The sequence below is a fragment of the Stegodyphus dumicola genome, chromosome 3 (assembly GCF_044657685.1).
Source record: "Stegodyphus dumicola isolate Sdum_Otavi_A_Nest chromosome 3, ASM4465768v1".
In the NCBI taxonomy this organism is placed as follows: Eukaryota; Metazoa; Arthropoda; class Arachnida; order Araneae; family Eresidae; genus Stegodyphus; species Stegodyphus dumicola.
This window is the reverse complement of record NC_140770.1, coordinates 119,697,598-119,725,597: the sequence shown is the minus strand read 5'-3', so window position 1 is coordinate 119,725,597 and position 28,000 is coordinate 119,697,598. Positions and strand designations below refer to the sequence as shown.

The following is a 28,000-nucleotide window of genomic DNA, read 5'->3' as shown; positions in this document are numbered from 1 at the left end:
CTGACAATACAAACTGAATTTTTTTATTTCTTTTATAAGAGACGCAAAAAAAATTATTATTATTGAGTGATTTAAAAAGAGATATAAATTTAATCTTTTTTTGAGCTGAACATTCAACTGTTGGCAACAAGAATCTAAGATTTACGTCATGTAATTGTAGTACCGCAACAAGGTATAATATTTATGTAATTAATTTTTTTTCTATTGTACCTCTTTAGAGAATGTAATAATAAATTTCTAAATCGTATAATTTTATTTTAAATTTCTCAAGTAATACTGAATGGGAAGAAGGTATGATTAAAGTTTTATATTTTTCGTTTGCTGTAGTAAGATTATTGCTAACCGAACAGTGTTAAAATATGGACGTGTTTGATACTTTTACAATTTTATGCGCATATCATATATTTAATGATAATATAAAATGAATTACCATGTATTTTAGAAAAATCATAATGAAAAGTAATGTGTCATGATATAAGAGTATTTAAGCAGAAATATAATATTTTTAGCTCAAATATATAGGCATTGCTTATTTCGTCCCTTTTAGTAATGGCAGAAGTGAAAGCATTAGAGCATCCTACTCTTAAGGTACCTTATGAAGTTCTTAATAAAAAGTTTAGAACCGCTCAAAAGACAATAGATCGAGAAGTTTCTCATGTTCAGAATGCTGCGTCTGAGCTAGAGAAAGGGCTGCTGAAAAAATCACCAGTAGTTGGAGAAATAAATGCGTTGTTAGGAGGTGTTGTCGAGAAGTTGAATATTTTAAAGAGAAAATTAGTTAGCAGTAATTCTGAAGGTAGTGTTAGTGAGGAACTTGAAGCGGCATCAGTCTGTAAACGTCGATTAGATCACTTAAAAGAACATGGAAGTTCTTCAGAATCTGCTGTTACCCAGTGGAAGAAAAAACGTCTTGATCGGATGCTTGTTGATCATTTTTTGCGTTGTGGATACTATAACACAGCTCTGAAATTAGCCAAACATTCTAACATTGAAGATTTAACGAATATTAATTTATTTCTCATATCGAAAGAAGTAGAAGAATCATTGCAAAGACACGAGACTGCAAACTGTTTAAATTGGTGTTACGACAATAAATCCAAGCTCAGGAAACTTAAAAGCTCATTGGAGTTTAATTTACGACAGCAAGAATTTATTGAACTGATCCGTCAAGATTTGCGTATTGAAGCCATAAAACATGCCCGGAAATATTTCTCTAATGTGGAGGATGACCATTTGAAAGAAGTTCAGCATGTTATGGGATTACTTGCGTTTCCTCTTTGTACCACACTGCATCCTTATAAAGATTACTTTGATGAAGCCAGGTGGGATAAATTGGTATTGCAGTTTAGGCACGATAACTTTAAGCTGTATCAGCTCAGTAATGTATCTGTTTTCTCAGTCTCTCTTCAGGCTGGTTTATCTGCTTTGAAAACTCCAATTTGTTACAAACCAGAAGGTGAACGTAACACTGATTGCCCTGTATGTGGACCAGCTTTGAATACTTTAGCCCAGTCTCTTCCTTACTCTCATTGTTCACAGTCACGTTTGGTTTGTTACATCTCGGGAGAGCCATTAAATGAACACAATCATCCTCTTATGTTACCAAATGGATATGTTTATGGAGAGTTGTCGTTAAAACAAATGGCAGCAGAAAATAATGGCAAAGTGACATGCCCACGTACAAAAGAGGTGTATGACTTTAAAGAAGCTGAAAAAATATTTGTCATGTAAATTTAATCATTTGCTTGTATTGCTGCAATAGTATAGAACTGTTTTAGACTCTTATTATATTAAATGCAACTTTTTTTAAAATTTTTTCCTAATGTAGTTAAAACTGTCTTTTATATGTAACTGGTTTAATTTCTAAGTAAAGAAATTATTATGAATGTAATATTGTTTATATGTATATAATAAAATTTAGAACCTATTCCTTTTGTTCATTTGGCTTTATAATTTTATTTTTGGAAGTGTACATTTACTGAGGATCTGATGGATTTATACAGTAGCCAATTCAAAATTGGAAATGTAATTTTTCTTTAATATATATCGATTAATGATACAAAAGCTAAGCATAAAATAAATTCAGCGATTCACATTAAGAATAATATGTTGTTTAATAACTTCCTTGATTTAAACTGTTGAAAATATGAGAGTGAATTCATTAATTGTAGTTTTTAATTTTGTATGCATGATTATGTGAAATTTTTTGATACAATTGTAATACAGTATTTTGTCAAAAAATTTTAATTGTATCGTATCTTTAATGTTTTTCATATGTTGTCATTTGAGACGTTCATCAATTTTCCATGCCTTTTTCTTTTTTGTACCTATAATTTTAAATAAATATTTGATATATGATTTGCAAAATATAGCCACTATGAAGTTGTATCCATCTTAGTAGTTCAGTTTTGTAGTTTTACATAAAAACATGGAAACATTTGATGATCCTTTTTTTAGCCTTGACAATACATAAAATGAATTCTAAAAATTTTACAAATTCAGTAGAATTGCAATATTAAGTTATTAAGATTCACCAGAAATTTAACCTCAAAGACTGTCATTAAAAATCCCAAGCAGTGCATTTAATTGGTGTTGCTCTGCATGTATGTTGAAATTTTTTTTCCTTGCAAAATGAGATGGACAGACATTGAAAAGAGAATTACTGGATTGACAAAGTTGTAACTTTCTACATTTACTATTTCCCAAAAGAACTTTTTGGGAGAGGGGACCTCAAAAGATTTGGTTAAATGTGTACATACTTGCAGATATGTAATGATCAATAAATTAATTATTTTCTACTGAACTAAAAGTTTTAATTCAGCCCAGTGCACCATAATCAAATAAAATTTCTTGAACTCTTTTGTGTGAACCTTTCTGTTGTGAGTAAAATCAAAAAAACAAATCTGGCCCAAGCAAAATCGAATTACATATCCAAGAAGATTTGTAAAATTTAGAGTCTGCGAAAACAGCAGTAGGAATTTTTATTTTTGAAATGTTAATTAATTTAGATGAACTAATACCAGTTATTTTTGCTATGACCAAAAAATATAAAATTTCATTTATTACTGTACTTGTTTGATAATTCATGTATTATTTTTGTTGTAATGTTTAGAACTGAAGTAGGAGCAACAATTTTTTGCTTTTTTAATCTTAATAAATTAGCACTTGTGAAATTACAGTGAGAGACTGAGTCAAGGCTTGTACCCACAGGATGTTTACATTGAAATAAGTATGTAATATGAAGGGTAATAGTACACAACAAACAATTTTCTTTTTAACAGTCGTTATTAATGATTGAGTGGGAGTCAGTACCTTGGCATCTCTGCACTTTTTCAGTTCTGTGGAATCTTTATTAAATTCTCTGTGCAGTATGTTATGATGTCCAAGTTCACAAATCAAATCGGTGATTTTTTTTTACCTACATTCAGATACTTTATATGATAGGAATAAACAATTCAAGTAGAGTAAATGTTTCTGGATTATGTCAGATCTCTCAGTATGATTCATATGCTTGAATGTCTGAACATTTTATATGGAGTGCACTTTTTTATGCACAACACAAAATGACTTTGAAAGTATATTTGAACTAACCATGAGACTTTTTGTTCGATGAGATGAATTTACAAGGAAACGAATTTTATACTTTTAACTGCCATATTTTGTATTAAGATTTCTAACCTCTGACTTTGTTTTCCAATAAACTGAAAAAAATGCATCAAATTATGAAATGTTATTTGATATGAAAATCATTTCAAATTGTTGGTAAAAGTTTACAATTGAGTGCCCCTTGTTTTTTAGCGATTCTTTTTTGACGCGAATATCGGCGCCAGGAAGGTGCAATTTCAAGATGGCTGCTACACAAAACCGAAATAAGAAGTTAAAGAATTGCACAAATTCTGTGTCCATCGATCTGTTTTCACTTTAAAAAAAAATCCTAGAATTGCACAAAAAAGGCATTGTGCACTGCCTTAAATTTGTCCATGCACACATCGATCTATTTTCATTTAAATAAAATCAGGAAGCTAAAACAAAATTAAAACTCTCATGGTAACCAGAAGTGAGGTTTCATCCCCAAAATTAAAAAAAATGGTCGCTAATCGAAAGGCACCCAATTCTACACTAGAGCCAAATTGTTTTCTAGACACTCTCGATCAAGTTTCTGAATGGTAACATTTATTAAAAATATGTCCGAAAGTTTAATATCTTAGTGGGCATCTAATATATGTGTATTTTTTTACATGATCTAGCATTTCTGAAATTGAAAGTTTGGGATAGTTTATAATGTTCTGAGGGGCATGTGTATCTATGATTATTCTTTTGTTCTCATAATACTCCTCTAATACATTAAATAATGACTCATGCATATTTAGCCATCACGTTTAAAACTTTAGACTTTAAACATGCTTTAGAATACAGTCATCATCAAATTCAAATTTCTATTAAATATGTTTTGGTAGAACATTCAATACCTTAGCAGTTTTACCCAGTTTAATAAAAATATTTATTAAATTTTATATAAAAATATTTTTGATAATCTGTTAAATAATACTTAGATATTATGAAATATAGTTTTGAAACTATTCCACTCCTTGTGCAACCCAGAGAATTCAGGTTAGGGAATTTGGAAAGAGAAATATTAGGAGTTTTCGAATTCATAGCAGAAGAATCATCAACTTTTAATTCAGTTTTTTTAACACTCTGAAATTAGGTTTAAAGGACTTGGTACCTGGTTGTCTTACAACGTACTTCTTTCAAGTAAACTGTAATTTCTTCTAATTCATTATCTTTAGCTTTTTTATAATATCCATTATGCAGTTCATTCAAATCTTGAAGCATGCTGCAGTTGTGTTATCAATGCAGATTCTTTAGCAATATCCAAAATGGCTAATGTGAATTCTTATTTTATAGCTTCTAAGAATTTTTCTCTGAGTCAGCTCTTAAAGCAGCTTTCTGCCTGCTCAAAATAGTGGAGCCACTCTTCTCCTGCTTAAGAGAGGACCAAATATTGCAAACTGAGAGGAACACTGCTACTAGTAGCAAGAAAACTAATTTTATTTTATAAAAAATCAAGCTACAGAAAATAAACAATAATTGGAGCTAGTACAATAATAATAAAATAAGTCATCATTATGTCTTCATAATTTGTACTCTCGTTGCCAATTTTTAAAAGGCAATCCTTTAATTTTTTTAAATAATAAAAGTAAATGGTGTAATGATCTCTAACAGTTGCTTCATCAAGATGATGTATCACCACAAGCTGCTATTGCATTATATGCAATTCTTGGCTCTTTATGGACTCAACTATTCTGCAATTTCTGTATTCATCAGACTTGAGTCTAGCAATTTTTATTTTTTTTATTTTTTCTGTAATTGTAAAAAATTTTAATTGAGAAGAAAGTATTAAAAAATTAAAAGAAGTACTTCGAGCAGTTTTCAATAGTTGGGGGGAAAAGATGACAATGTTGCATCGAGGCAGGATTGTATTTTGAAGGTTACAAGGATTGCAGGTTATGTAAATCTGTTTTCATCAAAATAAAAATTTAGCTCCAGAATTTTATCACTCTTTCTATAATAAGTTATCCCTTATATCAAGTTCTGAGTTATGGAATGGTTTAAAAATGACTCATTGGTTTATCCATAATTCCTAGAAGGGCTTCTTTGCCACCTGGTGCAAACGCCAAGAATCAAAACTCTGCCACCCGATTCTTTCCCAAATTCTCATAGTTTTTACAGCCCAGTGCTGCCGCACCAGTTGCACTTGCGGAAGCCCCGATTCCTAATGAATGCTTGATTGGTAATTGCCCAACTCATGGAGGTAGGATGTAAGAAGAGAGGCTCCCCTAACTGGTTTTTCCTATATGCTGCTTTCAAAAAGTGGCGATCCCCTCGTGGAGATTAAAACATTCAGTGACTTTCCATCAATGGCTTTTGACATGATCGGATGTAAATATACGTATATTTTCTTTTTCTACAATATTTCAGAGTTCTAACGAATACATTTTTAATGGAATTAAATGCTATACTTTTCCTAGAACAGTTTAATTTGAATGAAATATTTTCACAAATTTTTGTTAATTACATTAGAAGAAAATTTTAAGGTAATTCAATTTTATTCAGTTAAGGATTACAAAGATTAGGATAAAAATTTATTGTATTATTAATATTAAAATTATGCATTATTTCTTTTCTATTTACAGAGCTTCTTACTGAAATGCTTTCTCAAATATGAGATGATATTTTTAGCTTTTGAGGCATATTTTAAGTCAAAAATCAGAATCGATTTATAATCAGTGCTCTATTTTGTTTATTTCAAATTAGTGCACCTTTTCTTTTAATAATATAGTGCTATTACTGCTGATTTCTGTGTACTTAACTTCTTATTAATATTTCTGAAAGGCAATAAAAAAGATTTTTTTATATGTTATTTAAAACATCTGAGTTATTATATAATGTAAGAAGATAATAACTCTTTTAATACATATGAGATTTTTTTTACATTTAATTTCAACAATACATATTCTAAATTTTTTTTACTATTTGCATAAGTGTGCGTCTCATTGAATTTGCTTTACAACACCTTTTAACAGATTGCTTTACTGTAAGAAAATTATCGCTTAAATAGTTTTATAAATGTATTTGTCAACAGAATTTCAATTTATGTTTACAATTAAATGTAAGGTTATTACATATTTAGATAATATTTCTAATCATTATAAATTTAGATATATTTAATAACTAGATTTCTTCACAGTAACTTTTACAAGAGTTTATGAATGGATAAATCCTTCATTTCCAAATATGTTTAAAAATAATTTAATAAATATTTACATATTTTGTTAAAGGCAAACACATGCTTTTTGCAAGGATATGCATAAATACCCAGATATATTTAATATTTTTCATTTTTGGCTCATGCAAATCTTTAATTTCTGTGCATTCACTATCTTTTTTGAGTAAAGTAATTTACAATTATTTAACATTGACCAGAATTTTTAACATAAGGAATATGTATAAATATAATTTGAATGAAGATTATATGCATTTTTTAACACCCACTCAAAGGTCAGTTTTTCTTCGAAATTCCTCCACGATGGCATCTTTAGGCAGACAGCCCTTACATGTTGTACCCTATTTAATAAAAACTTAACCCGACCTATGTGCCTAATTACAAAAATTCTCATACATAATTTTATATTTACATTTAGCCATCACGTTTAAAACTTTAGACTTTAAACATGCTTTAGAATACAGTCATTATCAAATTCAAATTTCTATTAAATATGTTTTGGTAGAACATTCAATGCCTTAGCAGTTTTACCCAGTTTAATAGTTTTCTGATTATGTAATAAATACTAACTATTTATTAACTAATATTTCACATATAAACATTAAACTCATTGTCATCAGATCACAGTCTTGATCGCCTTGCATAATATTGCTTCATATTTTAAAACAGTTAAAGCAACTAATTTATCTAAATTCACAAATACCTGAAATTTATATACAGTCAAAAGTCGTTAATCCGGACTCATCGGGACTTCGGCGATTCCGGATTATAGATCATCAATTTAAATCTGGTAAGATGGCATGCAGAAATTACAAAATTAAAAATATGAAACCGTAATTTATGAAATAAAGAACAATTATGAGCTAAAGGGTATCAAAATTTACAAAAAGAAAAAGCTTAATATTTATCTGTTTACTTTATTAAACATTTCTTTCAATGTAAGTTGTTTAAGTTGCTTCGTTTCATGTGATAATACTTTCTCTTTAATTCTATTAAACAGACGTAATTTCTTGTTCAGTTACAAAGTTCCGCTGTTCAAGTCCTATAATTGCTGTGTCGAGAATACCGAATAATTTGTCAATCGAATTTTTTTTCATTTTCAATAACCTCTGTCACTTTCTTCACTATCAGAAGCGAATTATAATGACGAGGAACTTGTTTAAATCATATCAAAGACGGAGTACATCGAGATGAAATACTACATTTAGTAAGGAATTATAAGCCAAATAAAATAAAAACTTCTGCCCTGAAGATAAGGATAGTGCTGACAGATCAACTTCCAATTCATTGCGCGCCGCGGCGTCCCCCCCCCCCCACCGAGCAGTGTGAAATTGATAAACAGATTTCGGATTTCGAAACATACTTTCGCTTTAGATCCTTTACATAGCAACTATATATTGGAAATTCTATTTGATATAATCGAAAGTTCAAGCTTACTTTTATAAAATTGCTCTAACAGTCTGCAAAAAATAAGCCGGATCCAATTCGAAGATTAAGGAACAACACAATCTGCAACATTAACTGAATTAGATAATTTTAGCTTAGCTTATACCGTCTGTTATACATTAAATGCGCATGCGTAAACATTTTATGCACACGCATATTCGCAGCCGTAAAGGCACACGTAAACGCGACGCATTCGCAGAAAGTTTGTAGCTTTGAGGTCCGGATTATGGGTGTCCGAATTAACGACTTTTGACTGTATAGGTGAAAAATAATCACTTTGGGTTCACTAAAAAATGAAATTACCACAAAATCCTGTAATCCTCATTAAAAATAATAAATATATAGACAGATATACCACATATTTGTGTAAAATTATATACAATTTTACTCAAATGTGTAGAATAGAAGACAGAAACATTTCCCAATTCAGGAAAGTACCATGTGTGATGAAGATGATGTGAATATGCCACATCATCAAGACAACTTATTAAGAATTTGAAAATAGGGTGATCAACAAACATGCAAACATTTGTGTATCCTGCCGAAGAAGGTCCAATCGTGAATGGTCTTATTTATTCCAGACTGTTAAATGTTTCCCATGCAAGTTTTTCTTCCCGGAAATTTGAGGTTTATTGTCAGTTATATTTGGAAAAATATTGTAAATAATTCAGTATTTATGCATCAGTTGTATACAAAACTTATTTTGTTTCATGGTCAGTGATTAAAAGAGTTGTATGGAAAAATATAAAGTTCTGTCTCTCTTTTTTAAAATTTTACTTAGCAACATGTTTAATTGATGACTAAATGTAATACAAAATTATTACTGAAAATCTTTCAGTAATTATACTTGAGCAGTGGTCTGCTATTTTTGAAACAGTGTCAAGACATGAAAACAGCATCATCAATGTTATTAATCATTATATCAATATACTTTGCATATTGTTATCTTTTGAATTATCTCATAGTAGTAGTACTGCCCTTCTTCAGTACTTATAGGCCACGGATATTTTGTATTTACATATGACTGAAGGGTTATTTAAAAAAAAACATTCAAGTGCCTTAATATGCTGAAAGGATAGTTGTTATCTCATGCAGTAAAATGTAAAAAGTATAACATGTAAATGCAATTTTTCAAGCAACAATAACAGAAATATATAGCATGAATGAGTAGATTAAAAAAGTAGGAAAAAAAACATTAAATATATCACAAAAGTCGACATGTTAATAGTTTCAAGATAGTAAGTTAATTAGAAGCCAAGTTATTAATTTTTAAATGATTTTCCATGTGTAAATCCGTGAACTTTGACCTTTTCGCCAACCCAATGATCAACCGGATATCAGCTACCCCCCCTCCATCGCTTTCAAATCCCAGCCTATCAACAAAGAGTTAACAATAGCAGGTGGAGTATTGTTTCATCTGCGATTAAGCTGGAAATAATTAGGCAGCAAAAACAGTTCCACCACCACTGCTCCTATCATTCAGAGTGCAACACAAGTTTCTAAATTTCGAGAAATTTAGATAATTAGACCAAAAGTTATAATTTTTATCACCAATTTATTGGACCCACATGTGAAGACCTAAGAAAAAATCCCTAATGTCGCTATTGAGTTTCATTCAAATTGCCATTTTCAGAGTTTTTAATGAATACAGCCAAAAGTCTTTAATCCGGACCTCAAAGCTACAAACTTTCTGCACATGCGTCAACGCATAATGCATTGACGCATGCACTTAATACCTTTACGCATACGCGTAATACGTTTTCGCATGCGTGTCTAATGTATAACGGATGGTATAAGCTAAGCTAAAATTATCTAATTATCTATTTCAGTTAATGTTGCAGATTGTGTCGTTCCTTAATCTTCTTTTTCGTTTTCGCATGCGTGTCTAATGTATAACGGATGGTATAAGCTAAGCTAAAATTATCTAATTATCTATTTCAGTTAATGTTGCAGATTGCGTCGTTCCTTAATCTTCTAATTGGATCCGGCTTATTATTTTTTGCAGACTGTTAGAGCAATTTTATAAAAGTAAGCTTGAACTTTCGATTATGTCAAATAGAATTTCCGATGCTGGAGCTCCCAAAGGATCTACAAAGCGAAAGTATGTTTCGATGTCCATCAAGAAAAAAGTGGAATTGCTGCAAAAAAATGGATAAAGGCATATCCTTTGTTTCTCTAACCATTCCGAAATTTGTTTATCAATTTCACACTGCTCTGTGGCAGGGGGGGGACGCCGCGGCGCGCAATTAACTCGAAGTTGATCTGTCAGCACTATCCTTATCTTCAGGGCAGATGTTTTTATTTTATTTGGCTTATAATTCTTTACTAAGTGTAGTATTTCATTTCGATGTACTCCATCTTTGATATGATTTAAATAAAATTCCTTGTCATTATAAATATCACGAGTACACATCAAATAGTTTTCTGGTTGCAGTTTGCTAATTTCGACTATGCATAATGTATGCTTTATGCATGCGCGTGTGTAAAGAAATGTTTAATAAAGTAAACAAATAAATATTAAGCTTTTTTTTTTTTTTTTTTTTTTGTAAATTTTGATACCCTTTATATCATAATTGCTCTTTATTTCATAAATTACAGTTTCATATTTTTAATTTTATAATTTCTGCATGCCATCTTACCAGATTTAAACTGATGATCTATAATCCGGAAAAACCGATAATCCAGAAATCCCGACGAGTCCGGATTAAAGACTTTTGACTGTATCTCAGCTGATTAACATCATACGAAGATGAGAATGGTATCAATGGATTCCGACAAATTTTTGGAATCAGGAGATATGTGTCTTAAAATTCAACTAACCGCCGTTCCATAGATATTTTTGAAAATATAAATTGGTGTGTAGCCAAATCCCTCCCCAACAAAGTAAGTGAAACCCCCAAAACCCCAACAAAGTAAGTGAAAAATGTAAGGGAAAAGTAGTTTTTAATTAATATCTCAGCTAAGTCGTACAGAGACATTTTATAGCCTATAACCTTTTCTAATATATCAAAGATATTTCTTGAAAATTTCATGATGATCGGTTAAGTAATTAAGGCCTGAAAAGGGTAACAAACACGCAAACTCGCATTCACATTTATAATATTATGTTAGTAAGGATTATTATAACAATATTTAATATAATGTTATGTAATATATATATATATATATATATGTAAAATATAAAAAATAGGACAGCTTTGCTCTTTGCAAACCAGCAACCTTTAATTAACTTTCTGCAATTCAGGATCTTCCCCCTAGATCAGTACTTTCCATAACATTCGCGCCTATTACATAACCGCTACTATAAATAAGGAATATGCGCCATTTTGCGGACAGAAGCTTTTCACTTCCTCGGCTGTTAGGATCTATGCTACTGCGCTTCTCATCTGCCTTCTTTTTGTTAGAATTAGTTATGACACAGAAAGTTTAAATTCAATCATATTTAGTTTAAAACACTATTGAATATGTAATTTGGAGAATTTCATATGAAGTAAAGCATGATCTACGGTGAAAATTGAATTAAAGCTATGGAATAAAGATGTGCACTTAAAAGCTAAATCATCTTGTCTCGTCATTTGGATTCCTCCTTACCACTCTGCAAAAGCAATGCCTGAACTTTGATGCCAAGCTTCATCATGACTGCTGGAAAATATCATATATATATATATACAGTCAAAAGTCTTTAATCCGGACTCGTCGGGACTTCGGCGATTCCGGATTATAGATCATCAGTTTAAATCTGGTAAGATGGCATGCAGAAATTATAAAATTAAAAATATGAAACCGTGATTTATAAAATAATGAGCAATTATGATCTAAAGGGTATCAAAATTTACCAAAAAAGAAGCCTAATATTTATTTGTTTACTTTATTAAACATTTCTTTCAATGCGCGGATGCGTAAAGCATACCTTACGCATAGCCGAAATTAGAAAATTGCAACCAGAAAACTATTTGATTTGTATTCGTGATATTTATAATGACGAGGAATTTGATTTAAATCATATCAAAGACGGAGTACATCGAAATTAAATACTACATTTAGTAAGGAATTATAAGCCGAATAAAATAAAAACATCTGCCCTGAAGATAACGATAGTGTTGACAAATCAACTTCCAGTTCATTGCGCGCCGCGACGTCCCCCCCCCCCGCTCAGAGCAGCGTGAAATTGATAAACAGATTTCGGAACGGTTAGATAAACAAAGAATATGCCTTTATCCATTTTTTGTAGCAATTCGTTTTTTGTTTGATGGACATCGAAACATACTTTCGTTTTCTAGATCCTTTGGGAGCTCCAGCATCGGAAATTCTATTTGACATAATCGAAAGTTCAAGCTTACTTGAAAATTGCTTTTACAGTCTGCAAAAAATAATAAGCCCTATCCAATTCGAAGATTAAGGAACAACGCAATCATCAACATTAACTGAAATAGATAATTTTAGCTGATACCGTCCGTTATATATTAAACGCGCACACGAAAACGTATTCTGCACTTGCGCAGACGCATATGCGCAGTCGTAAATGTCTTGCGCGCACGAGTAAAACGCCTATGCGCATGCGTTAATGCGGCGCATGCGCAGAAAGATTTTAGCTTTGAGGTCCGGATTATAGATCATTCCGGATTATGGGTGTCCGAATTAACGACTTTTGACTGTATATGTATCTTATATAACAATATTTTGACATTTTGAAGGTACCTTAAGATATTTTTCATTCTTTATGCATAACATAAACATTTTGCTAAAATCTATATTTTTATAGTTCAGAATATATTTTTATAGCTCAGAATTTTATAAACAAATTCATAATCAAAATTGCTGTTGCAATTTATCGAAAAATAACCAAGATCTAATTTTTTCGAAAATGCCACTAATTCAAACAATTTGCTATTGCCCATCCAACAATGAATATTTTTTTTATGCAAGTGTACCCAATTTTTTGATTGGTGTGGAAATACTGGCAAAGAGCTATCTAGGATGCTCTAGATGTAAACAAACAAAAAAAAAAAATCCCTTCTGGAGGCTAAAACTTGGAAGCCCTGTGTCAGTTTGTAGTGCAGGGTTAGTGTCTCCTTTTATTCTTACCTCCATGGTACAGCTATTTGGGGGGGGCGTGAATAGAAAAATATATGTATATAGCAGGGGTTCTGAACTGGAAAAGAGGGATTTCAGTTTCAGAGAATGCAATCAACCTTTTATTTAATTGTTAAGTATTTAGTTATAGTTTATGAATATAAAAAAATTCTTACATTCAAGTTTTGGTTTGATTATCTCTCCAATACAAATCATTGCATAAATAATGTAAAAACTGTAAAATTTTCAAAATTAAGCTCTGTAGCAAGGATTTTATTTTTTCAGATTTAGCTGATGAGATGTCATTTCTTCATATTATACAGTCATCTTTTCAAAAGACATGCTTGCGTGACATTGTGAAAACAATTTTCACATTTGAATTTCCAACCATTAAAGCTACTCCTAAACTCTTTGATCCTAATATTACAAATGTACGATTTGCAAGACGTAATGAACGTATTTTCAGAAAGATCAGAGGAGGAGGTCGTCCTGTACGTGAAGGTGTTGTACCCCCAGAACCGAGAATATATGGCTGGAGACCTATTTATCCTGCTGATGGGAAGTATACTACAAAGCCATTACCTATAATAAAATTAGGTGGAAGACATCCTGAAACAGGTAATATTTTTTAATTCGTTGTATAAATACGATTTTTCTTGCAATATGGATGGGGGATCTCAAATATAAAGATCCTTTTCACAAAATTCTTTAGAGAGCCATAGCTAGCAACAGGAATTACGGTAAGATAATTAACCTTTAACTGCTGTGACAGTTTTTTCGGCATAATTACTATGAGCAGTCTCACGGACCGCTTTAAAGAAACATGTAAAAATACATACTTTTATGCCTTTTTAAAGAATGTTATAGATACTTTATGCATATTTATGGAATTCTAATTAATTTAAATCAATATATTTTAAACATAAATCATTTAATTTTACACAGTTAAATTCATGTAAAAAAATGACTAATTTTCTTCGTTTTAAGGAACAAAGTTTTTAAAGAAAAAAATATTTTATTAAACAGAGGAAGATATGTGACTTTATTAAGCATTACTGTCAATTAAACCATAATTCTATAACAATAAATTTAATTATTACAAAATAATATATTAGTATTTGATACACAGTCAAAACATATTTTTTGAGAGCACCGAAGACACACTGGTTCCTTGTATTCCAAGCATTTATAAGCTGTTTTTCTCTTCTTACGAGGTGGGCACAGACTACATGTTTTTCTTTCCTCTAATTTGTCTTCTTGATTTGATAAATCTATTCACTGAATTTCCAAGGATTCTTCTAATTGTTACCTTCAGTTCCCTTGGCAAAAAAGCAGAAGTTATCCCAACTTTCAGATGTGGTTTAATAAGTTGATTAGCTAATAAAAGAATGAAATTTTTTCTTTTCAGTTTTGTAGCATCAGGATATGACTGGAACAATATGTATGAACATTCCAAGTATCTTCGGGCTCTGCTGTAGAGCCTATTTGCAGGATACTTCAGACCAAGGAACTGAATTATTGTATTATGCTTTGGTGTTCGTACTGCCCGATTTGGTTCTTTTTTGCACCATTTGAAGTGCTTTTTCCCATAAAAATTATCATTTTATTCACAGTCATTAGAAAAATTATGATATTCATCTGCAGAAAGCTCAGATTCACTTCTGCTTTCACTGTGAATAAATACTACATGATTCTTCAGAATCAGAATATTCTACATAAAAAATATTGTTGACAAGATATTAAATTTCTTTTTGACTGAGATACGTCGGATGTTTTCTTGTGAAATATGAAGCCATATTTATCACTTTTACGAAAAACAAGCATCTGATAAATATCGTCTATTGTCCACTAAAACTGGTACACATCTGCAGTGAGCGGTCTCCTAGACCACTTAGAAAGTTAAAAAAATGTGGTAACTGAAACCATAATAAAGCTAGAAGTGTGAAACTGCATTTGTGACCTTGTGGGACGTGTTTGGGATGGTAGAAGGAAGGACAGGGACCATTCTCCGTTTTTAGAGATGGAAACAACAGTTTGAAAATCTTCAGCAGTCTCTCAGACCGCTCATAGTAGTTAAAGGTTAAACATGTAGTACTATAGTTTCATAGATCCAACAGAACCTTGTTCTTCAACTGCAGATGTGAAACAAATCCTAGTTAACAAATTTCGGAGCTATAAATTAGTTGGCTGATGATTGTTTTTGCAAAAACCACAGGTACCAACTATTATTTTCACAGATTTGTTACAAATTTTGTTGATACTGCAATAACCAAAGAAAATTTATGATGAGATCTCCATTATTTTTTATTCATAATACTATTATAGATTTCCCTATGTGCTACTTCATGGATTCCTTTGTACTTCAAAACGTTTTATCCCATGTAATATTTTTTCACTTAAAGGCTTAGCCTTTCATGCTTTTCAGGAATCGTAACTGAAGAAAAGTTACTTCTAGCAAATCAATTATAACTATGTAGGAAGTGAGATTTAACCCTTTCAGACACGGTGCGCACAGGAAAAAAAAAAAAAAAAAAAAACACTCTGTACACACAGAAAAATTGATGGAAAAGACATTACTTTTAAACTTCATTATTTATACTAGATGGCAGCAGAACACACACCAGTCCATACATTTTAGCCATGTTTAGGTTTTAAGCACACTCATTTTTCAAAGTAATCTTCTAGATTTTTTTTAGGATACAAAAGGAATTATTTGAAAAGAAATTTGTATGTTATTTTCTTCGCTGTATGCTAATCTCTTTATTCTGTATTAGTTTTAAATTTTTACCTTGAAATCTTGGCTAAAATTGAATGACAAACATCTGGTGTGCCTAGAGAAACACCAGGACCAGACCAACAACTGTTATCTTTTTCACTGCAGCATTCTCTTCGGTGAGCACATTCGCTACAGAAAGATGAATCGTCAATCTTGGCATCAACGTTTCATTTCCTGTTTTCGTTTTTTTTTTAGGGGGGAGGGAAGATTTTGTTATCAGCTAAGAAATTGGGGTGTTTTTCTGAAGGTCAGAGATAATTTTATCATTTTCACTAAAACAGTTCTCTTTTTTTTTTTTCTTTCGCTTTTGTTGAAAGAAGTTTTGTTAGCTTTACATTTTGATAGTTTTGAGTTGTAGATTTTTATTTTATACTTTATATTTTCTTAATTGTAGATTTTAATTAAATTTTTTCTGATTTTTAATTATTTTCCAAATGACGTAGAGGGCTGACCATTTCGGAAGCACTGAAAATGCTAAACGACTTGCTTTCAGGTATTGAATCCGATACGGATTCGGGTACATGTGCAAAACATGCAATGTTGGGTTGTGCTTTTTTAAAGTTGGTGTCATTTGCTTCAAAATATACCACCATGGAAAAAAATAGACGAAAGTGTAAATGTGAAATGTAAATAATGTAAATATCATATAGCCAAGTTATCTTATTTTCATTTATGTGCATGTCATTAACATATAACCAAGAAGAGCTTTTATTGGTGCGTTGAGAGTTGTAAGGCTCACCGTGGTGCACCCTGAGTAATAATAAATTAGCTATGGTAATCAGAAATTAGTGTTTTTTAATCGTAGGCAAAATATTTTACTCTAACGCACTTCCCAGCAGTGCTTGTTTCAGTCCTCTTTTCGTGACTGTATTCATTCAGTGAGCCGGCTTCGAGCACAACCACAGAATGAAAATGGTAACTGCTATCTTTACGAAATTTTACCTCTGTGCTCCTCTAGGCCTGATTGCACTGCCATCCCCCCCCCTTGTCGAAATTCCAAATTTTAATGCTAGTGTGCCAGAAAGGGTTAAAGAGGCATCCAGCTTCCGAAAACTCTCACACATAAAGGCTTATGCATTTTCTTGAAACTTAAATTTGTGTTAGAAGTCAAACCAAAGCTAGTTGATCACATTTGTTCCTAGAAGTCAGGTGGTGCTATATGAGATTTGCTTTTCTTGTAATAATTACATGGCTTTTCTTTTCTTGCTGTCAAAAAGGTTAGAGCTCATTTCTAAATTGTTTAGATTTGGAGTTTGAATAATTCTAGTCACCAATAGTTGAATATTTATATTTTATATAGAAATTTTATCTTTTCCAAAGACATATTTAATTTGAATATTTTTCTTTCATTTTATCACTTTCGAAGTAGCGATATACATTTCTTAGCATTTATTTATTTTTTATATCTACTGTAGCCTGTTCAGTATTATTAAAACCTTGTATTTCAGTTAAGTTGTATTACCATACACTTGTATGGTTAATACAACTTAACTGTAGTAAGTGTAGGAAGAATAAAGGCTTAGTATTCAGTTCACGAGCAATAATTACATTATATGTTATTTTACTTTTTCTTTACGCGTGAGCGTAAGACCTTGACTACTGCGCAAATGCATGTGCGCCAGTGCAGAATACGTTTTCGCCTGCGCGTTTAATGTATAACGGAATCAACAGCACCAGCAATCAAGATCTTCAAGCAAAGTTATCAATCTGTTCGCTTAGAATCACATCTCCCGCAGATTTTAAATCTGCCTAAGAATATTTTCACCGTGTTCCCTTTTATTATTTTCACTATCCAACACAAGCCATATGCCAATGAGCCTATTAATCGTAAACTCTTTCCTATCCGCTTTTTGCTTTAGTGTTTGTATTGTGTTAAAAAATTTAAAAAACCAAAAAAAGTATAAAATATAAAAGTACAAAAAAATTATAAAAACCTAAAAACTTATAAAAAAAATTATGATGTTTAAGTTTTTAATTTCTTATTCCTATGCCTAAACTTTCTCGAGCCTGTGGCTCCCTCTATAGAGCATCAAGTCAATTACTTATGCAAAATTTTTCCTATTTCTGCTCACTTTTAGTAATTCTGATGTGGAGGTACATGGTTTTGAACTATAGGCACTCCGAAATTTGCAAATCATTGGCATTGTATAACGGACGGTCTAAGCTAAAATTATCTATTTCAGTTAATGTTAATGATTGCGTTGTTCCTTAGTCTTCGAATTGGATCCCGCTTATTATTTTTTGCAGACTCTAAGAGCAATTTTATAAAAGTAAACTTGAACTTTCGATTATGTCAAATAGAATTTCTGATGCTGGAACTTCCAAAGGATCTACAAAACAAAAGTATGTTTCGATGTCCAACAAACAAAAAGTAGAATTGCTGCAAAAAATGGATAAAGACATGAAGAATGTGACAGAGAGGTTAGTGAAAACGAAAAAATTTCGATTGACAAGTTAGTCGGTATTCTCGGCACAGCAATTAACGGGACTTGAATAGCGGAACTTTGTAATTGAACAAGAAATTATGTCTCTTTATAGAATTAAAGAGAAAGTATTATCACATAAAACGAAGCAACTTAAACAACTTCCATTGAAAGAAATGTTTAATAAAGTAAACAAATAAATATTAAGCTTTTTTTTTTTTTTTGTAAATTTTGATACCCTTTACATCATAATTGTTCTTTATTTCATAAATTACGGTTTCATATTTTTAATTTTAGAATTTCTGCATGCCATCTTACGAGATTTAAACTGATGATCTATAATCCGGAATCGCCAAAGTCCCGACGAGTCCGGATTAACGACTTTTGACTGTATTCATTAGAATATTGAAAAACTTGCCATTTGAGATTTTTAAATTGGTTGGGGGGGGATCTCTTACCTTGAAATTCAAAATTTTTATAGCTAGTGAAATATTTCTTATTATAAGTAGAAACATATTATAAAGTAGATCTCATGTCTCATGTTTATAGTTCTGTAAGAAAACAATGTAATGCACTGAATTTTGTATAATATTATAATACTAAGTTAATTGCCTCTATTTAAACTATATTTATAGGGCGTGTTGTTGTGAGAACAATTGGTGGAGGCCATAAGAAACTATTTCGCTGGGTTGACTATAAAAGAGAAGGTCCTGCAGATGGAAGCACTTTAGAAGAAAAAGTTTTTCAAGTAAGATACGATCCATGCAGAACAGCAAGAATAGCTTTGGTTGCATCTGGAGACCACAAAAGATGGATATTAGCATCAGATGGCATAAAAGTTGGAGATATAATTAAAACATCAGCAGTCATACCCAGGATACCAAGTAATTTGGCATTTTATATCCTTACATAATCTATTATAAAACATGCCTGATACTGAATTGAAATATAAATTAGAAACTAATTCTGAAGTATATGGTAGGATATATTGGATATGAACTTTATGCAAAGCTACAGAGTATGTTTACACATTTCTAGAACAGTATTGGGAGCTGTTTAATTAATGTTTAAAATGAAAAGAGTACTATTTTAAATGTTTGATCTGATAACTTTTTTTTCTGGCCTGCATCATTAATAAATCTGCATTGTGATTTCCATGATACATGACCTTCTCATAAAATTTCAAGGGTATTGATTTCCTACTTTGCAGAGTAGATATTGATTGATTCATTTATTTATTTCATTGATTTCCTACTTTCTCTTTTATTACTTTTCAAAGTCCACCAATCATGGTGGGTCTGCTTAGAAAGAGGTCTTTTCAAAAGACCAGAGCCACAATAGTCCATAGATGAAATGTCATGGAACTTCACAGAAATAGGTAGAAAAGCAATACTTGTATCAGTTTAAATTTTTTGGAACTACTCTGATATGTGCCCTTGAGTCGCAAACATTTTTGGCGAGAAACTCCACGCTGCCATATTACTATCTAAATTTTTTGTCTACATTTTGAACTTTAAGCCTAAAATGTCTCCAAAAACGCCATTTTCGCACATGCAAAAACCACGTTTTGAACACACAATTTAAGCTACAAATCCGAAACATAAACAAAAAAATGTAAGGTTTCTAACCAAAAATATTTTACAAGAATCCATGTACACGGCGATATGTTTTAACTTCAAAAAACATCTAACAATGGCACAATCTAGGCAATGAATGAATCTACGAACTATGCACACCTTGCTTTAATAAATTAACATAACAACAATAAATTTCAAAGAATACCATGTACACAGCATTCTGTTTTAACTTTAAAAAACATCTACGAATTGGGCAATCTAGACGCTACGCACTGATCAACAAAATAAACTAAAATAAATTTCAAATAATTTTAAAAAACAATAATAATGACAGAAATTCGCACTTACTATGAATTAATGCTTTTTCAAACAGCAGAAATACCAATTTCATATAGCCTTTAACATGCCACCATGTAATCACTATCATATTTATATGACAGCCAGACACACTATCCAGAAAATTCATACTATGGTTCACAAATAAATAAAATCACAAATCCCTACTTCTATCATGTACAGCCACTAAAAATAATCTGCCAGACCCTCTTTCCACACCTCCAAATACCCACTGCCCTTCAACAGGATGATCACGATATTTCCTTTTGCCAAACTTCAATTCAACAACTTCCAACATTTTACCTTTCCCCCCTATCTTCTCAGACACAGAGCATGACACAAACCAACGAGCTCCAGCGATTTTTCAAGCGATAAGATTTTTCAATGTCAACAGGGTTGCCATATAACACGCAATCGTGCCAAAAACCAGCGCAGAACACCTATCACCACATTTGGTGAAATTAGGGCGTATATCAGAGTTGCACCAATTTTTTCAAGGAATGCATTGATACTTTGAAAAGTATGACTTGTTGCTTTAATGAAGATTCTCTTTTTGAACGTCACTGGGATAAATAAATGGAATTTCTTCTGTAAATATTAGATACAAAACATTCTCTTGGTAGTACGTTGAATTAATTTTAACACTTTTTACCACTCTTCATGTTTTTAAATTCTCATTGTAAGAGAATCTTGCAACAATCATACACCCCTTACTAGAACTTTCTTTGCATTGATGGAACTAGGTTCATTCATTTTTTCCTCTTTATTTTTTATATTAAATACACTTTTGGTTGTTATTGCTATCATTTAACCCATACCTGGGGAGGTGCAGTCTCAGAGACATCTACAGGTGTTGTTCCTATCACCCCTATTCTATATTTAATCTGATTGAGTGGATTCTCCTGTTACCTTCTCCTTTTGTGACCTTGATAGTTCTCACATATTGGCTAACATTTTTTGCACCTGCATCATAGTAAAATTGTTCCCCATTATCTGAGAGCTGTATGTCAGACCGCACCTCCCTCTCAGAGTTACGATTTCTGTCCCAGGTGGAAACATGGTTCTGAGACTCGGTCCGAGAAATATCATATATCTTTCTAATTCGCGTTATGCAGAAGTGCTGTAAAGAATTCTTGATGAAGTGGAAAGTGAATTTAGCGATGAACATGAATGCCAAGAAGATTTTGCAAATGGAAGTTCGCATTCCACGACATCAGAATTTTCTGAATCTGACAATGAATGCACTGAACCAGAGACTGAATCCATTTCATCTATAAAATATTATTATGGAAGGAACCGCTTCAAGTGGTCATCTATTGAACCTCAACGAAATGTGAGATTCCCCGTGCATAATATAGTTCATCTTCCAGGATTAAGAGCATATGGAAAATTGGGTGAAAATACGGATTTTAAAAATGTTTGGGAAGTCCTTTTCACAAACGAAATATTAGAGAAAAAGAAAGAACTGAAAACTTCATATTTATGCGCAAGTTGTAAAATGCCAGTTTGTTTGGTATGTACACAAAAATTATGTCACAAATATGCACAAGAATAAGCTGAGTAAGTTGATATCTTTTAAGAACACAATGATATTACTGATAGTAAGGTACTGTCATTTTTTTTATGTTTCGTACAATATTTGTATTTTTCATCTGAATGTATCTATCACATGTTAAATTAATGGAAAATAATTATTATTCATAAAAAATTAGTTATTCTGGTTTGTTTTCCATAATTTACATTTGCAAGTCGTTTTTCATAAAAGAGTTCATGTTGCAGAAAAGATGTTCCTAGTGTTGGTTGATTTCTTTGTAAAATATATATATATATATATATATATATATATATTTTGTTTGAAGATAAGTGTTTATAGAATGTGTGGGTAAAAAACTTTTTTTTAATATTTTGATTAGAACATTTTATTTAAACCATAACGAGACACGGTCTCTGTGACCTCATGTCCCCGGTTGTGTCCCAATATTTGACCTCCTCTGTTACGGGTTAAATAAACCCATGTATCTCCAGCTAAATAGTTTTCATAAGGGTTTTACAAATTATTTTGTGCTAAGCTATATATTCTGCAAAAGCAGGTGAACATTATGTTTTTTAGCTTTATTAGTTATATTGTTGCTACAGATATAAAGACTTTGCAATTGATTTCTACATTGCAGACTTTCCCTTGTTACCAACAATTTAATTTTAAAACATGAGAAACAGTATGTAACCTTTTTCAGGTATTCATTTGGAGTCTTCTCTCCATGTACAAACAGTGACTGATAGTTTTTTTATTTCTGATTGCTCAATTTGCACTTAAATTTTAATACCATACTTTTCACTAAGTTTTCAAATTGTGGAATAGGAATATTCCTTTTTCAAAAGTGCAATAACATATCCTTTAGTTCTGCAGCTTGTTTACATGTGACATTCTGCATTTCAAATAATAAGCTGTTGCCAAAAATTTTTATTCTAAAACATTTACTTTTTTAAAAATTCTTTATTGAAATAATTCTAAAAATGTATAAACAACTTGTATCTTCAGAAAAGATACAAGGCTAGAATGGACTTCACATTTGGCAACTGATTACCAAACTTGGCACCTTTCATTAACAGTTTTTTAAGTGATGATTCAGCACTTGATAGTTAATTTTAAGACAAAATAGCCTGCATGTTTTTTGTTTCCTTAATTTATATCAAATTTTTCATTATCATCTAAATACCACATATATGAATTTGATAACATTTGAAAACTGAACACCTACTTAAACTTGAGAAAGAAGAGTTAGCAATGCATTCTTTGCAGTTAAGATTTATTTATTTATTTTTTACTTTAAAAAATGTTCACTTAACTGGAAATAAAATACATAAATTTGTTGAATTTGGAAATAAGTTACTTTCTCATAATTTCTAAGATTGTAATGAATTTGGTATTTTGGAAATAATGAACCAAAGCTTTAAATTTTTATTTTTTCTTAAATTTCCAGTTTAAAATTACATTTTATAGCAGGCATTATAAAAATCAAATGTGATAATTATCTCCTTCTAAAACTCATATTCTTCCAGTCATGCTCAGACAATCACTGTCTTGTCCTGTTTACTACTTCTTAATTTTTTAAAAATAATAACAAAAAATTATGAACTAAATAATTCAGACTGCTGTCAAACAACCCAAAGAAGAATGTACCATAAAAACTTCAAAATATTAAAAAAGTGTTAAATACTGTAAAACAAACTAAAAATTATGCAATAAATGGTTCCATATGAATTAAATATTAGAAATGTAGCTCTAGAAAAAATTTTTATTAATTAAAAAGTTGAATGTTCATAAGAATTGTCAGTGAGTATATTATAAATTTAATCTATTTTTATTTTTATGAACTAGATATAGAGTCAAAAGTCGTTAATCCGGACTCGTCAGGACTTCGGCGATTCCGGATTATCGATTTTTCCGGATTATAGATCATCAGTTTAATTCTGGTAAGATGGCATGTAGAAATTATAAAATTAAAAGTATGAAACTGTAATTTATGAAATAAAGAACAATTATGATATAAATTATAAGGGTATCAAAATTTACAAAAAAAAAAAAAAAAAAAAAAAAAGCTTAATATTTATTTGTTTACTTTATGAAACATATCTTTCAACGTAAGTTGTTTAAGTTGCTTCGTTTTATGTGATAATACTTTCTCTTTAATTCTATAAAAAGACATAATTTCTTGTTCAGTTACAAAGTTTTGCTGTTCGTGTCCTATAATTGCTGTGTCGAGAATACCGACTAATTTGTGAATCGAAATTTTTTTGTTTTCAATAATCTCTGTGTCACTTTCTTCACTATTGGAAGCAAATTATAATGATGAGGAATTTGATTTAAATCATATCAAAGACGGAGTGCATCGAGATGAAATACTACATTTAGTAAGGAATTATAAGCCAAATAAAATAAAAACATCTGCCCTGAAGATAAGGATAGTGCTGACAGATCAACTTCCAATTCATTGCACGCCGCGGCGTCCCCCCCCCTGCCGCAGAGCAGCGTGAAATTGATAAACAAATTTCGGAATGGTTAGAGAAACAAAGGATATGCCTTTATCCATTTTTTGCAGCAATTCCACTTTTTGCTTGACGGACATAGAAACATACTTTCACTTTGTAGATCCTTTGGGAGCTCCAGCATCGGAAATTCTATTTGACATAATTGAAATTTCAAGCTTACTTTTATAAAATTGCTCTAATAGTCTGCAAAAATAATAAGCCGGATCCAATTCGAAGATTAAGGAACAACACAATCTGCAACATTAACTGAAATAGATAATTAGATATTTTTAGCGTATACCATCCGTTATACATTAAACGCGCATGCGTAAATGTATTATGCGCATGCATACACGCATATGCGCAGCCGTAAAGGTCTGCGCATGCGTCAACGCAACGCATGCGCAGAAAGTTTCTAGCTTTGAGGTCCGGATTATGGGTGTCCGAATTAACGACTTTTGACTGTATATCAATTAGATACATTGTTAAGAAAGTAAAAACCAATGAACGGAACAAGAAGAAGCTAAATTATCAAGAAGTGAACTTACTGTCTTTAAATCATTCAGTTTATTAATTAACAACTCGTTAATTGTACCTGAGAGAAATTCAAATTTTATGCTTTAATGAATGAAGAATAGTAAGAATGGACTATGCCAGAGGGCATGAAGAAGGTTCATCATTTGTATTTTTCAAAAGGAACACTCTGCTTTTTATTAATAACAGTCTGATTAAACATTCTTAGAATTTACACATACAAATTTTATTTTGTTAGGATGGAGCTATTTGTTAGGTGAAAACTCTACACTCCTTTTGAGGTATAAAAATAACATATGGGAAATATGTTTATGTTAATCATATAATCCAATTCCCAAAGGCTATTTTACAACAAAATAATGTTTAATTAACTGTGAAGAAGCAATGAAGTGTAGTGAAAAGGACCAGTAGGAAATGTGAGTGCTGATCAGCAGCCAAGTAGTTATAAAGTGCTGAACATTAGTAATTGGACTTAAATTCTCATCAAGAGCACTAGCCCGTAATCTGGTAACTTTCAGTTGCATTTTCGTAATTAACTGAGAACAAAAGTATGTTTTTAAAGACTGATTGCTGTTTCCTGGTACTTTGCAGTAGCAATGCTTTGAAAACTGCATTTCAGGTTATTATTATCTTCATCATTTTTAGGATTTTACAGGATCTGTAAGCCTGAAGTGTATCCATTGAGGGAATGTAACTATGTAGAAATTCAAGAAATTCCATTTTGCATGGCCTGCACAGTGCTGATGACGTAATAATCGGGAACTGAAACTTTTAACTCAAACTAAAATCTTTCTCTTCATGTGCATATTGCATAACTACACACTTCAGCTTCTCTGTCTATGCTGCTAGGACATAATTTCTATATTTTTTCTTCCTGTCGCAAAAGTATCAAAAATGAAAATGGCGTGACTAGAGTGCCTAGCGATTGTGGCCATAAATGTCAACTGGAAATAAAAATGGAATTAAAGCTGCCTCAACTGCCCAGTTTCTTAAATATTACAAACTCAAATATTAGCCTACTATGCAATCAAAATTCTTCCTCTTCAATGTAGATCTACGAGCCATTCCATTTAGCATCAACACTGCTCCGTCTTTTCCTTGCTATTATTACATATATAATTTTTTTGTAAACTATTAGTTTTTTTTAAATCCTAATGCATCTTTATAAGCTATGATCATAATTTATACTTTTAAATAATAAAAGCTTGAAGAAAAGCAATATTCTTAAAGCATTATCATTTCTCAATTTATTCTGGTCATTAATGCAGTATAACCACCAATATCCATTATATCTTATTACTAACTTTACAATTTGTTTTTAAATACAGCTGAATAACTGTACAAATATGTTCTGTGAAACACCATCTGTTTTAATGCAGGTTATGGAATAATTTCCTATTTGTGATACTTTTGCTACCGTATTTATTTAATGATTCATCTGGCTCGCTACACATATGAATGAAATATACTGAAATCATTAAATATAAGATAAAATTTCTGATTCAGGTTTTTCATTAATTTCAATAATAGCACAGCAGCAAAAACATAAAAATTCAAAAATTTCAAACCATAATCCGATCTTTAATCCCAATAAGAAGATATTTATTGGCCCCCAAATGGAAAGATGTATAATATATATTCTAGCATATTTTGAAATTAACCGTTAATTATTGCCGCCTTATTTTCTAACAATTTCTAACAATAGATGTTAGATCTCTAGATTTCCTTGAGTCTGTTTAAAATCAATAAATAAAATTAAGCCTGTTTAAAACCAATAAATAAAATTCACAGTAAAAGTACTTCTTGATATTGAAACTAGTTTATAAGGGTATACAGCATTTGAAAATAATTTTGATGAGAAGACATTACAGCGAAAGGCACTGTGGAATGTGGCACACTCTGTGTCATTACTTAAAGTTAATATTCAGTAACAGTAAATTATTAATATTTTATGGATTGATTTTTAATAAAAAATATTCCAGCATTTTTGAGAGAAATTAAAACTGATTAATTTATTTGACTTACTAATTACTATATTAATAAGATCTACAAAAGATTTATGTGTCTTTTTTTGTTGTTATTGGACATTTAATCTTTTGTTAAAAATACTGATATTTAATGTATGTCCTGTCCCCCCAAAATACTTATTTTTTTAAATCCACAAAAGGGTCTGAAAATTATTTATTTGAACAAATAATATTTTTTTTGGGGGGGGGAGGAGATCCAAATTCTCCTATCCATTGTATGATATCACCTATATGAAACAATTTTTTAAACTTATTTTATAAATTATGAAAATAAATGCTTTTTTATGTTTATGTTATAGTTCGCCCTAATGATGGAGATGCTTATCCAGTAGGAGCTCTACCACTAAGTACTTTAGTTCACAATATTGAAATTACACCTGGAGGAGGTGGTTTATTTTGCCGGGCTGCCGGTTCAGCTGCACAAGTTGTCAAGAAAATTGATAACAAATGCATAATTCAACTACCATCAAAACAGCAGGTTTTACTAGATGAAAAATGTATGGCTGTAGTTGGAAGAGTTTCTAATACTGATCATGGTAGTAAACCAATCGGAAGTGCAAATCGTCTGAGATGGTTAGGAAAGAGACCACGCTCAGGTTTGTGGCATAGAAAAGATGGTTATTGTGGTCGAAAAATACATCCTCCAAAGAGCATACTGGATACTTTAGCTCCAAGAGAAGAAAAACCAGAATTTTATAACTTAACATGGAAAGAAAATTAATAAAGCTAGCATTTAAATTTGAGTGTCATATCCTATTTATAGCTTTCAAAAAATGTTTAGCAATTCATAGAATTTCTAAAAAATATAACTATGTATTTTTTCATCAAAATCAACTATCTAAATAAACATGCTTTTACAAAGATGCACTTTGTACACATTCCTGAACATGGCAATTAAGGATCAGCAAATGGTAATTGAATAAACTAAAGCAATTAGCTATGCAACCAACTTTACTCTTGTAATACCAATCTACAAATAAAACAGAAATGTA

The 28,000-nt window shown here is 31.1% G+C and overlaps 2 protein-coding genes across 3 annotated transcripts; both read left to right on the top strand.

Moving 5' to 3' along the window:
- The first annotated feature begins 45 nt into the window (after positions 1-45).
- mRpL2 (mitochondrial ribosomal protein L2) lies at positions 46-28,000 on the top strand. Of its 2 annotated transcripts, none has more exons than XM_035366947.2 (4): positions 46-172; positions 13,592-13,924; positions 19,141-19,389; positions 27,308-28,000. In XM_035366947.2, exons 2-4 carry the CDS (start codon positions 13,606-13,608, stop codon positions 27,727-27,729), a joined length of 990 nt encoding a protein of 329 aa, XP_035222838.2. In that variant the 5' UTR covers positions 46-172; positions 13,592-13,605; the 3' UTR covers positions 27,730-28,000. The 2 variants fall into 2 exon arrangements, with proteins under 2 accessions (XP_035222838.2, XP_035222837.2); XM_035366946.2 differs by having other exon boundaries at positions 153-291.
- On the top strand, positions 325-1,927 carry LOC118195610 (E3 ubiquitin-protein transferase MAEA-like). Its single transcript, XM_035366945.2, has one exon. The coding sequence runs from the start codon at positions 550-552 to the stop codon at positions 1,729-1,731; it is 1,182 nt and encodes a 393-aa protein (XP_035222836.1). The 5' UTR covers positions 325-549; the 3' UTR covers positions 1,732-1,927.